General features: G+C 42.5%; 1 protein-coding gene across 2 annotated transcripts in view; it reads right to left on the bottom strand.

Annotated features, from left to right (window-relative positions):
- Window positions 1-7,100: 7,100 nt before the first annotated feature.
- AK3 (adenylate kinase 3) overlaps window positions 7,101-14,312 on the bottom strand; it is a 52,323-nt gene continuing 45,111 nt past the window's right edge. For both annotated transcript variants that reach the window (XM_083186005.1, XM_083186004.1), the window contains exons 3-5: window positions 11,778-11,950; window positions 9,726-9,844; window positions 7,101-9,275 (exon numbers count right to left, since the gene is read on the bottom strand). In XM_083186005.1, the coding sequence (XP_083042131.1) occupies window positions 9,170-9,275; window positions 9,726-9,844; window positions 11,778-11,950 (398 nt within the window). In that variant the 3' untranslated portion in view covers window positions 7,101-9,169. The remainder of the gene's footprint in view (window positions 9,276-9,725; window positions 9,845-11,777; window positions 11,951-14,312) is intronic.

The following is a 14,312-nucleotide window of genomic DNA, read 5'->3' as shown; positions in this document are numbered from 1 at the left end:
AATACAGCGTAACATTAGGGATATCACAATCCCCATTTGTAGTGGCCCTATGTAAATTAGCAAAAATACATTCTAGGCAATGCTAGGTTTCGACAGTATTGGTAAACTTGTACAGGCAAAGTTAGGAACCAGTAGATGAGTCTTGGTAGATTTATTTTGAGAACCGCAATCCACCCAGACCACAAAATTAAATGACAATGCCATCTTATAGGTGTTTTAATAGTAGGGAGTATCGCAGGGTAGTTTTCTGTATAAAGGGAGTCCAAGGTATGGGCTAAAAACAGTCTAGATAACACATTTTGTTGGTCTTTAAGCAAAAAAAGGAGATAACTGAAAGAGTTCAGAATCTGTCCCTTGGCGCTATATGCGAATATTCTTCTAAAAAAAGAATATATCCAGCTGTAAGTAGAAATAAAGGTCATCAAGCCTTATCGGTAGTATAGCACAGTAATAACAACAAAAAAATCAATGTGCTTGAAAATATTTTGAATGTTAAGTACATAAACACTTGGTACTTATGTTATGCTGCTTTCCCACTGCCTAAACGGATAAAGACCCATTTTTTTTAAACGGGTAAGAGCCATAAAGACCCTTTCCCACTGCAGCTTTGAAACGGTAAATTACCGTTTAAAAGCCGTTTTTGTCCCATTCCCACTTACCCGTTTAAAGACCCATTTATAATAGTAAAGATGGAGGGGTTCCCCCCACTGCCGTAACCAGCACCAGGCTGAAAGAGCCGGGGCTAGTATTAAAAACCCGACAAATAGGGCTTCGCTGGTTTTTTAAAAAACAGGGTGCGGGGGACAAAATGACTAGGGGTCCCCCGTATTTTAAGAACCAGGCCAAACCAGCCAGCAGGGTAATGTTACAGCCGGGGGACACTTATTAGATAAGGTCCCGCGGCCAAAACATTCATCCCTACTGACCAGTCAGCCTGGCCTGGGGGAGTGGAGACCCCCGCTCCCCCAAATAAGCGGTCCCCCCCCTCCAGGACTTACCTGACAAGGCTGAAGCCTGGTGCTGTCCCCGGTGACCCTGTGCGGTGGTCACCGGGCTGATTGAGTGTAAAAAAATAGAATAAACGGTACTTGTTTCCTATCTGGGCGCCCAGGTTTTCTACGTACGGCACCGTAATGAAATCGGATCGCATCGCATCGTACACATACACGATATTGAACGATGCGATCCGATTCGATTTCCCATAGGAAACAATGTGAAATGGCTCAATTTAGCCAAATTATCATAGGAACAATAGTAAATGGGCCAAAAACACCCCAGAACATTGAAATGTCCCCCCAAAAGTAGTTGACGCCACCCCGCCATCAACGTGAACCCGAAGCGTGGCGAGCGCAGCGGTACGCGTCCTCCGACCTTTTCATGCCCTACTATCCACTAGGGCGTGGAGTGAGAATAGAATAGTGTGGCGAGCGCAGCGAGCCACCGAGCCCGAAGCGTGGCGAGCCCCGCGAGGGGACGCGGATACCTTCACAGTTATACGCGTCCCCTCGCGGGCTTCCCAGGTGTCCATGGCGACGCGGACACCTGGGAAGCCCGCAAAGGGACGCGTTTACCTGTGAAGGTATCCGCGTCCGCTCGCCACGCTTCGGGCTCGGAGGCTCGCTGCGCTCGCCACACTATTCTATTCTCACTCCACGCCCTAGTGGATAGTAGGGCATGAAAAGGTCGGAGGACGCGTACCGCCGCCCCTCGCGGGCTCGCTGCGCTCGCCACGCTTCGGGTTCACGTTGATGGCGGGGTGGCGTCAACTACTGTTTTTGGCCCATTTACTATTGTTCCTATGATAATTTGGCTAAATTGAGCCATTTAACATTGTTTCCTATGGGAAATCGGATCGCATCGCATCGTTCAATATCGTGTATGTGTGCGATGCGATCAGATTTCTCTACGGAGAATAGCATGGTGCGCAATTAACTTAGCGGGCGCCCAGATAGGAAACAAGTACAGAATAAACTATTGTCTTTTACTGTGGAACTATGAGTCCCAGCAAGCTTCCCCCGCATGCTGGGACTTGGAGAACCAGAAGTCCCAGCATGCGAGGCATTAAAGGGCCCGCTGGCACTTGTAGTTCTACAGTAAAAGAAATAGTTAAATAAACACACACTGACAACACAGAAAAATAAAAGTTTAATACATACATTACACACATACTGATACTTACCTATCTTGAGCCCGTAGGTAGGTCCCGGGGGCTGGGGCTCCAGAGTCCGGGGCTTCAGGATCCGATGAAATCCATAGGGGGAACCTGTGGAAGGAAATCCTACTCACCAGGTCCTCTGGCGAAGATCGCGTCATCTTCTCTGTCTCCGCCGTATTCCACCGCATCAGCTGCTGGTACCCCGCTCACAGACTGAGAGGCGCAGAGATGTTTCATCTTCCGCGCCTCTCATCCGAATGATTCTATTGGCCTCCTAGCGGCCAATAGAATCATTCGGATGAGAGGCACGGAAGATGAAACATCTCTGCGCCTCTCAGTCCGTGAGCGGGGTACCGGCGGCTGATGCAGTGGACTACGACGGAGACAGAGAAGATGACGGGATCTTCGCCAGAGGACCTGGTGAGTAGGATTTCCTTCCACAGGTCTCCCATGGATTTCTTCGGATCCAGGACCCCGGACTCTTCAGCCCCGGAACCACGGACCCCAGGGACCTACCTACGGGCTCAAGCTAGGTAAGTATCAGTGTGTTTGTGTAATGTATGTATTAAACTTTTATTTTTATGTGTTGTCAGTGTGTGTTTATTTAACTATTTCTTTTACTGTAGAACTACAAGTGCCAGCGGGCCCTTTAATGCCTCGCATGCTGGGACTCATAGTTCCACAGTAAAAGACAATAGTTTATTCTGTTTTTTACACTCAATCAGCCCGGTGACCACCGCACAGGGTCACCGGGGACAGCACCAGGCTTCAGCCTTGTCAGGTAAGTCCTGGAGGGGGGGGACCCCTTTAATTGGGGGAGGGGGGGTCCCCACTCCCCCAGGCCAGGCTGACTGGTCAGTAGGGATGAATGTTTTGGCCACGGGACCTTATCTAATAAGTGTCCCTTGGCTGTGACCTTACCCTGCTGGTTCCTATAGGAACTTCTTTAGCCAACCACAATGTGGCTATGCAAACCTTGGCCAATGTACACATATTAGTATTAGATGGTCTATCAAAAGTGAATAGGTGACTCCGGGATGCTGGCCTTCTAGGCAGACTGCCAAAGAAAAAGCCAAATCTGAGCCAATAAAGGCAGACATTGGACAGAGGAAGGAAAAAAAGTGTTCTGGACAGACGAATCGAAGTTTGAGGTGTTTGGGATCACAGAGAACATTTGAAAAGATGCTGGAAGAGTGCCTGACACTATCGGTCAAGCATTGTGGAGGTAATGTAATGGTCTGAGGCTGCTTTGGTGCTGGTAGTCATAGATTTGTACAAGGTAAACAGGATTTGGAATAAGGAAAGCTATCACTCCATTTTGCAACACCATGCCATACCCTGTGGACTGCGCTTGATTGGAGACAATTTCCTCCTCCAACAGGCAATGACCCAAAGCACACCCCCAAAAGATGCAAAAACTATTTAGGGAAGAAGCAAGCAGCTGGTAATGGAGTGGCCAGCGCAGTCACCAGATCTCAATCCTATTGGGCTGTTATGGGAGTAGCTTAACCGAATGGTCCGCAAAAAGTGCCTATCAAGCCAATTCAACTTGTAGGAGGTGCTTCAGGAAGTGTGGGGTGAAAGTTCTTCAGATAACCTCCACAAATTAACAGCTAGAATGCAAAAGGTATGTAAGTGCTCCAAACGGAGCATTCTTTGACGAAAGCAGTCTGAAGGCCAAAAATATTATTTAAAAAAAATAAATCATTATTTCTAACCTTGCCAATGTTCTATTCATTTGATAAATTAAAGTCAGTTTTCATGAAAAAAAAAAAATTTCTGGGTGACCCCAAACTTTTGAACTATTGTAGATAATCTCCATGTATTATATAAACAATATTCCATTACCCTCTCTGACCAATGAAGCTCGGGAAGTTTTAGATACACCATTAATATTAACACAAAATTTCCACTGCAAAAAAAGATGGTACAGTTGTGGCACGAACCATAGACATACATTCAGATAAAATGTCTGTGGTTCGTGTCAAAACTGTAATGTCTGCACTCTAACTCCACAACTGTGCTTGGTGTCAATTATTTTAATTGTGATACTGAAGAGTTGTGTACTAGATGCACTTTTAGGGGTTCTTGATGACTGGAGTTTTAGGAACACTGGTCTGGTGCAGGAGTTCTCAAACTCGGTCCTCAGGACCACATACAGTTCATGTTTTCCAGGTCACTCGGCAGGTGCATTCATTACACATTTTAAAAGATCCACAGATGGATCTAACTATTTTGCTTGTGATTCTGGCCCTTATTCTGGTTGGTGCGGTAATGTCCGCGTGCGTTCGTGCCGCCGATGTTTTGTGTCTGCGCATGTGTGAACGGAACGCACGTCCAAATTCCGCATGAAATGTGTACACTACGAACAGGGGGTGGAGAGGGGTGTGAAGGGCTGTTTGGGCTCATTACCATATGTTTACACCCCACGTTTCATGGGCGTTCCCATGAAAACGCTGGGCGTACGTATGGTAATGCGACCGTGACGCACGTGTAGGGGGCGGACATATGACATTGCCGGATGTCAGCTGCCCGCCCAGATCCCTGCTTTTGCACGGAGAAATGCCCGTGTGGTCTGAGGTTGCGGGAGCTGGGGGACCACTCGGTCCTGCATTCGATGGTCTGCGACCATCGAATGATGGGGGAGGTTGTAAGAGATGGAGGAGGTGCATACGTGAGAAATCCACTCGTGCTCCGTGCGGTCAGCGGCTTACCGCATTCGGACGGAGTGAGCGATCCGTACGAAAGGCGGGGTTTAGGACACACGGTCCTGTCCGCATATTCGGCTCCGTCCGCACCGACCAGAATAAGGCCCTCTGTGAGGAGACATGCAAAACATGTACTGTGTGGGGTTCTGAGGACAGAGTTTGAGAACCTGTGGTTTAGTGAAGAAGAAAAAAAAACACAGGTACTTTGCAATATAAAAATCCACAATCATCCAGAGTAAACAGCAATTTTTTTGTTATTGAATTATACTGCTGTAGATTATCCCCCATTTTCAAGAGAAGGCACAAAACTTTTCATAACACATTCAAAGAGTAATAAAAGTGAAAGAATACATTCACACTTTATTTTTATTTTTTATGTAGCAATGGCACACAAAATGGATTACAGTACATTTTTTTTTAAAGTATTATTTAGAAAGCAACTTATGAATGAATCATGCTATACGATGTCTTTTTGTCCATTTAAATAATTTAAATCATTTACATTCATCATGTATATTCCTCTAATTCAAAGGCAAATAGTTAACTTACTGCTTAGAAGTATTTATAATAGATGAAACTCAGGGGCAGATTTATTAAGCTTGGAGAAGAGATAAAGCGGAGAAAAGGTAAAAGGAGATAAAGCACCAATCAACTCCCAACTGTCTTTTTCAAACACAGCTGATTGGCTGGTGCTTTATCTCCTTTTACCTTTTCTCCGCTTTATCTCTTCTCCAAGCTTTATAAATCTGCCCCTAAATGAGATTACTAACCGCTTCATACTGGTGAAAGCATAAAACTGGTTCAGACAGACAGCTACATATGTACATGGGACTTGGCTTATAGACTGAAAAGCAATGGGAGGGTGTAAGGACTGCATGTGCTATCCAGCCCCCACCAGCTTAGGGGGCCCACCAAGCAAACCACTGCACCATGCAGGTTTAGTGATGCCAGACAAGGTGTACCTGAGCCCCCATGCTGCATCCCAGTCCCAACAAGCAAAGTGATTACCACCTGGATGGAATTGGGGAGGTCGAATAGGCCAGTCCCAGCTTTACACGGTGAGTGCTAGGGCATGCTGAGACAATTTGGCTGATCCCCCCTCTGCTCAATCTCATAAAATGATAATAACCCTTATTTATAAGTAACATATACCAACATAATGTTTATTTTGAGATTCTTTTCTACAGCTGGGTCTTCTGTTGTTACCACAGTGCTTATATATAGCATTGCATGCAGTGCAACGCAGGGGACACATCTTTAGGTCAGCTGCTAAGAAAGAAAGAAACCACTAAAGCCCTGTACACACACACACATCGATTTGCTTTTGATTTGATTTTCTATTAGATCTGGCATTAGATCTGTACATTTGCATTAGATATCGAATTCGATATAAATTCATGGTACATTGTACACATTCGATTTACTAGATCGAATTCGATATTTCCTTGGCTGCACAGTAGATTTTTCTGTTCGATTTTGTGAAAAACGGGAGCGTGCATTGAATCGAATGTAGATCGAAAGTGACACAAAAACCATTAGATTTAGTTTAGGATTCAATTTTGCTTCTATAAGCAAAATCGAATAGAAAATCGGGAAAAATGTATGTATTGCCATATAAACTGCGTTTTTAAATAGTATCTCACTTTAGCAGAAACTTGACATGGTGGGTTTTACTGAATGTGGCAGGAGATTTTGAAAAAATTGTGGTAGGGAAAAGAGGTCTTCAGATTAATATTGAATTTAAACTGAAAATGTAACCTAGTAATAAAAAAAAAAAAATTGTGGCTAAATCTACTTGCAGGTTATATTCTATATGAAATATTTAGAACATTAGAATAACTATATTCAGATGTTCTGATTTAAGTTATTTTTTTCATTCTTGTGTCCCAGTGTATCAGACAAATCCCAGCAGCACATGGAATTCCAGGGGCAGATTTATTAAGCTCGGTGAAGTGATAATGTGGCTGGTACTTTATCACCGGCCAATCAGCTCCTACCTGTGAAGTTACAGGCTTGGTTTGAAAAATGACAGGTAAGACCTGATTGGCCGATGATAAAGACCAGATACGTTATCACTTCACCAAGCTTAATAAATCTTCCCCTCAAATCTTTCTGGTGTAATTGAAGTACATAATCTTCTGCACTATTAGTATAAGCACTCCAGCATTATAAGAGCATTAAAACACATTTTCTTATTAAAAACTATAGGACTCATGTTGAAAAATGACTAATGCAGCTTCAATAATGATAGTTTAATGTTTGCTTAGTATTTGTACACCTACATAACAATATACAGTATACCAGCCACATGAGCCAAGAGGAATGGACATATACAGTATATAGGTAACTTTACAGGCTATGACAACTCACAGCAACTAAATGAGGTAGTTTTACATATGCACATGGGCTTCTGGCTGGTATGTTTATGAGGTAATGACCACAGTACTGTATATCATGAGTTTGTGGCTGGTATGTTTATGAGGTAATGACTGTAGTACAGTACGGACAGAGTATTTGCTTGAATAAGGATCCAATCAATGTGTATTTTAATAAATGTAGAAATGCAGCTCACATTTGTCATCTGTAGCACATAAAGTGGTCATGCAGAGGTGGGGGAACTTATTTCTCTATGCCACCTAATTTCAGATAGCCAATAATATCCTGCTTTGAAATCAGAGTAAATCAGAGCCTGCACATCTCTAGTTTTTTTCCTGTTGTTCTGTAGTTTGCATGCAACAGGTTTCATAAATACAGTAAAAAATGAATGAAGAACAATGTATTGACTAATTAGTTATTGTACATGTAATACTCTATATTAGGATTTTGGGGTTGATTTAATACGGTGCGTTAGGTCTGTTAGGGACCTCCCGCAGCTAGTGTAATTAGTCTGCTGCTAAGTAGGAGAATGACAGAAATCGCAGGTGTTTAATCGCGAGTACCTACTAAACACCCACGGTGATGTGATCTGTGCTGCTCTAGGGCTTAAAACCGTAACGCTACCCTAGTTTAGGCGGATTTCTACATGTAACCCAGGAGGGGTGTGAACAGAAATCCACTAGTTGGAGTTAGCAGGCGCTAATTTGAATAGCTGCCATAGCTCCCTTCCGGCACTATTCACTGCACGCCGTATTGACATGACCCCATAGACTACATTATATTTACCCTCCATTTCTTTGTGCTATGTTTAATGGACTGAAGAAAAAAATAAAATGTAGTCACATGGACCAACAGCAGGCGGCAGTAAATATTACCCAGTGAGCAAGGTTTGGCTTAGTTACATTGGGCATACTTGTATGCCCAATTACCCACTTTATATTGTTGCCATAAAACAGTATTTAGCAACCTCTTGTCCCACAGGCACACTAATGGGCCAGGTTCTAGCAAGATCCATGCTTGAGCACAGATGGTTAAATCAAAATAACTGAAGTACCAACTAAGCCACCTTTGCTCAAGTATGACTTTAAAACCTGAATTGTAATTGTAGTGTGCCTTGGAGACCGCAGCTGAGAAAGCCTGTCATAGAAGATTATTGCAGAGAGACTTTAGTGTTGGGCAAGTATCTGCCAGTATAAGCCAGCATGTGTGACAGAAGGAAAAACCTGGTCATTACTGGCCAAGGGAGGCAGCAAGTAACATTTTTAGATAAGACTATGTCCATTATCAATGCAAACCCAGCAGGTCCCCATAATCATTTATATAATTGGCATCATAACGTTTTTTGAACATGAATGATTTAAATATAACACCATATGCAATTAGTTTTCTCATATAACTGACAGCACAACTTCTCCAAATAACAAAACATTGTAAGAATGCAGTGTTTTGTCATTTGGTGTAACAATCGATACTACAAGAGCGCACATTTACCTGAACTAATACCTCCAGCAGTGATCATGCACAGAACTACTATCTTACCATGGGAATCACCTAATTCTGCAATAAGAACAAGCGCCAAATACAATGGATAAGAAAACATATATTAACTAAATATACAATTAAAAGAATTTAAAATGAGCTAAATTTCCAAAAATTTCACATTACAAATCTTTCCGATTTATTTTACGCCTTTAAAATGGTTATTTCACAAACTTCAGGCACCATATTCATTAAAATTATGATCTGTTAGCAGCTATTAAAATATAAGAGACTCCAGCAATAAGAGTTTTCCTTTTCTAAAAGGTTGTATGTAAAACAGCTGACACCTAAAATGACATACTAATGTATGAAATAAAAATAATGAAAGATAAAAGTTCTTGTTGAATGGCACAGACATTGTAGTCCAGGTTTTGCGGTTCTCCTCCTCTTCTTACTCCTGGATCACATCAGGCAGCTTTGTGCGCAGGAAAGAGTGGACAAGTGGCCAGATCTTGTTGGTCTCCGTCCCAGAAAAAGTTTCCAACACACCTTTGTTTCTAGAGAGATCACATATCAAAATAAGTCACATTACAGGGTATAAGAAAAAAAAAAACCTCAACAATCTTCATAAATATGCCCCCTAGTGATTGTACCTGTCCAGTTAGACCTTGCCAGATTGAGATGACAGTCATCACTAGGGGAGAGATGCAGCACGCACTTCACTAGACACATGTGCAGATAGGACAAAATCTGGATACATATGGCGTTAGTAGACACCAATATGCATGCGGAGAGTGCCGGGATGCATTGTAAGCAAAACTGCAATGCTTGGTGCATCCTGCCCAAAGTGTGGTATGAGAAAGGAGACATTTTGGCAATGGACGGTTATCACAATGACTACATTTGTACAATTGGGATGTTTGTTACATACAGTAGCTGGCCAGATCATTTTGTTTACTTTGATCTACAGCCTTTACTTTTAAAAGCAAAATCAAGGGAATACTTACTTATAATATTCTAATACAGGCCTAGTGAGGGCCTCATAAGCTTTGAGCCTCTTGATAACAGTTTCTGGCTTGTCATCTTCCCGCTGAATTAAAGGTTCCCCTGTAAGATCATCAATCCCCTGTTGGTATAAATGAAACAAGTATAACTCGTCTTGTACAAAAGGTCATATATCTCTTCAACAGCCATATGCCCCAGCCATAAACAGATAGATTAGGAAAGCATTACCTACTTTTATTACAGGGTTTCTAACGCATAGTAACATGGGGCCTTATTCGAGTTCACTCTTTCAGACAAAATCCTTCTTAGATGGACAAAACCATGTGCACTGCAAGGGGGCAGATGTAACTTGTGCAGATCTAATTAGATTTGGGTGGGGTTTTACTTCAAAGTGAGATCTATATTGCAGTTTTAAAATAAAGCAGCCAGTATTTACCCTGCAAAGAATCACCAAAAAATCACCAAATCTATTTCTATCTGCACATGTTACATCTGCCCCCCTGCAGTGCACATGGTTTTGTCCATCTAAGAAGGATTTTGTCAGAAAGAGTGAACTCGAATAAGGCCCATGGTTACTGTTTATTCTGAAAGGAGTAAAGCCCCATACATACTAAGAGATTCATGCCAATGTTGATAATGGCGGGGGTTGGGTCCCGGCATCGGCAAGTGGGAAGGGAGACACGTGGGGAGGAAGCAGCTGCAGCATGCTAGTAGTTATCCCATGTCTGTACATGAAGGACAAGGATGGGGGTTGTAACGATGCGCATAAGCACGTGCTTCATTAATGATATTGCTTGCACAAACTAGACGAGATAGTAACAGATCTCGCTCAGTGAGGCTTTAATGGTGGTTTCATGTTTGTGAACCAGTGATTTGGCTGTTGCAAGATCATCTTCTAAAAGGTGGAAATTCTAAAATATTGTGACCCCCCCCCACAGAAATACCCAATTCAGGGTGTTATGTGCAGGACTGGAGAGGAGCGCAGTTAAAAGGATCCATAGCGTTGTCCCGCTCACAGAAGTTCCTGTTAGCCAACTCTGCCCTGGAATAATTCATCAAGAATGGAACACACATACTACAAAGCTCAATTCTATACACACTGTCATTTTGTTTTCAATTAACCTAATTTAAAAGAAAAAAAAAGACCAACTCCTAATTACAATTACACTCACACTACTGGTACGGAACTACAGTATATGTTGATATTCTTGCTTGCTGTCACACTGCCAACATGTATTGTTGGTTAGGACTGGTACCAGTGTGCATTATCTTAGAGGAGTAACAACAGTTTCTGCTTCAGTTCCCACATGCTTCTCTCCACCTCCACAGCTGTTTCACTCTCTTCCCAAAAGTTGCACAGGAAAGGGAGTATTCTCTCTCCTGTCCCATCATCAATCACTATATTCCTGCAGTGACAAAACAGATGGGGCAAGGGGTGCAAATATTCTCTCATTGTTGCTTTCTCCTTCTTTCTAGGACACTAAATATTTACATCAAATTGCAGACCTCAAATACAATACATGTATGGCCTGATGCACAGGTGCATTAATACAGGAGTTAAAACAAACTAATTCTCAATGTTTCTATGCTTGGCCGAATGACAAAATTGGCAAATTCATGGAAGTTAATGTATGGGTGGATTATATTGGGGTGGCAGTCAGTGACTCATGCAAGCACAATTTATAAAATGACAGTTGAGAGGTGATTGGTCAGTACTTTATCTCTCTATCCAACTTTTAATACAGCTCCCAAGTCTCCCACATTGAACAAAAATATGTTTGATTCAAGCCAACTAATCAGATATTTGAGAAATGACAAAACATGAGTGGTCAGAACTTTACCTTTTGCTATAAAGAAGGGATCAGTTCATTGAGCTGCATTGAAAAGTCAGATTAACTATGTATTTAACTTCTATTGTTCATATCTAAAAAAAATTAAATTCTGGCATTTAGAGGCCATTGGAAGAAAGTTAGTAACTGCAATGAACACATTTTTAGAACGTAAATGCCAAATACAACCCCACCCCAAGAAAACAAACAAAAAAAAAGCCTTACTGTGACTTTGGGTGGATTAAAATCTGTGTTATACACTCTGCCACTGCCTGGGTGGATCCATCGGGCAGTGAGTCGATCCTTAATGGTCTGGAATGGTACATTCAAGTCAATGACCGTGTTTATGTGAAAAGCCTTATCCAGTTCTTGGGCTTGTGGGACAGTTCTTGGAAAACCTAACAGTATAAACAAAGCTACTTCATTCTCCATGCTAGTATTTCATTTATTAGTATTTTGTATTTGCACACCTCCAATTTCCCTTTGGGGGAAATAAAACCCCTAAAATAACATGATCGATCTAATCATATAAGTCAATAGTAGCCGATGACAACATCTACATGTTTTCTCATTTGAAGGGTTTTTCAAACTTTTTTTTTTCTTTTTAACAAAGCATTCTTTCTATTTGAGTTTCAAGTAGAGGTCTTGGATAAGCTATACCAACCTTAGACGGTACAATTACTGCACCTATACTAAGTTGCATAAGTACTAATAAATGCGATTAGTATCGCAAAGGACAGCTCTCCTGATAACAGCTCCCCTTTGGGATGGCCACCGGTCCTTGGACTTCCGGGATATTCCTACAGTAGGAGCAAGTTTCATCTTTGCTCCTTTGGCCATGGCTAGCCATGGCTAGCCATGGCTATTCTATTGTTCTCAGCTGCAATACGTATTGTATTGCAGTTGAGAACAATAGATTAGCCATGGCTAGCCCTGCCCAAAGGAGCAAAGATGAAACTTGCTCCTACTGTATATTCAAATTTATACTTTTTTGCACTTTATAAAATGAACGCCACACCGACGTGGATAGTGGGATTATGAACAGGTCGGGAGGACGCGTACCGCATCCGCTCTCCACGATTTGGGCTGGCGTTTATAGTGGAGGTGTTTCAGGAACACATTCACACTTGTCACGTCATCCATCTTAAACAACAATGATGACACGTGTTAACTGCGCTAACTACGTAAGCTCCGGCTAGCCGTGAACGTACCGACTACGCTGGCTGCGGCAACACGACGCTGATACTGACAGGGAAGCTGACTACACGGACTGCAATAACCACGCTGACCATGGGAATACTACACTGATTCTGACAGGGAAATGTGTTTTAGCTCTAAAAGGGATTTAGTGAAAAGAAAAAAAATCTACCTTTAATAACTATACCCCTAGGTGTTGGGTTCTGGAATGTGAATGAAAAGCTGGCAGGTTAGATGTAATCTCTAATCTTGTAATGAAAAGGGTGGTTATGAATTTTAGTATAAGATCTGGCAACAGGTGGCACAGAAGAGGCACTCAGGAACACAATGCAGAGATATTTACTGCAGCAGATCAGTAGAAGAACCAGGCTGGAACTGGATAGTTACTGTGGTAGCTGAAAGTAGTGAAGCTTTTCTAGAAAAAGGCTGGAGCTCTGGGTAAAGCTGGCCATACATCAGAAAGATATTGTACCCAATCATACAATCTCAATTGATTGTAAGATGGATTGTATGCAGATTGTGTGCACATCTTGTGTACAAAATCATGCAGCAGATGGATTGTATGACTGATTGTATGATGGATTGTGTGTAGATTGTGTGTCCAAAAACCACCAAGGACTGCTGGGGATTTCAAGGGAAATTGTACACAATCATGAGTGCAATTGATCTTAAGATCAATATTTCTGATATATGGCCAGCTTTAGACACAGCTTGAAACATTAGATTGACTGGACTTGGACCAGGTTGATACTGTGAACCAGGAAATGGAGATACTCTGCAAAAGGGTGAGAAGTACAAGACTGGACTGGAATCTTCTGGATTGGATAGTACAGATTATGGAACTGGACTGGAAACAGGAAGGCAGTATCTAACTAGTACTGAGGGGTAGATTTATTACCTGGCGATAAGGGGCATATGCACTATCCCTGTGCGTTAAAGCAGGGGATAGCGCTTCCCCTGATCTATGAAACCTGCGATGTGGGTGTTTAGCATGCGGTGGTATGGGGGAGGAGGTCTAACGTGTATTCATTGATTGCAACTGAGCTCTTGGCTCATACATTATTTAAGAAGCTTCCCGCTGGCCATGCGCTCCTCTGTTTATATTGCCATAATTTTCTGGTGCTAAAGGTCTGTTTGTGATGTTTGGTGCCGCTTGTTGGTCTCCGGTGTATTCAAATTAAAACTGCGCATGCGCCAGGTATACAGCATCCCCTGCGAACATTACCCGGCACATGCGCAGTTTTAATTTGAAGATGCCAGAGACCAACAATCGGTGCCAAACATGGAAAACTGGGCATTTGCCCATGACACATTGCATTTTAGGGAAACAGCCGGGGAGGAGCGCACATCCGTTATGGGAGACAGCGTATCTCCATCGGGTGGGGATAATTCACTCCATAACGAAAACGTAAGGTATGATACATTCGGACGAACTGGGAGTCCGCTTCACCACGAAAAAAAAGTGGTGAAGCAAGACTAGCAGCATAACGAACGTTAGGGACATGATAATCTACCCCTGAATGTGCAGCTTGTGGTAAGGTGAAAGGTCAGGTGTCAGAAGTG

Source organism: Crinia signifera, chromosome 1 (genome assembly GCF_055691185.1).
Source record: "Crinia signifera chromosome 1, ASM5569118v1, whole genome shotgun sequence".
Classification (NCBI taxonomy): Eukaryota; Metazoa; Chordata; class Amphibia; order Anura; family Myobatrachidae; genus Crinia; species Crinia signifera.
The sequence above is the reverse complement of the archived record's forward strand: the minus strand, read 5'-3'. Positions and strand labels throughout refer to the sequence as shown.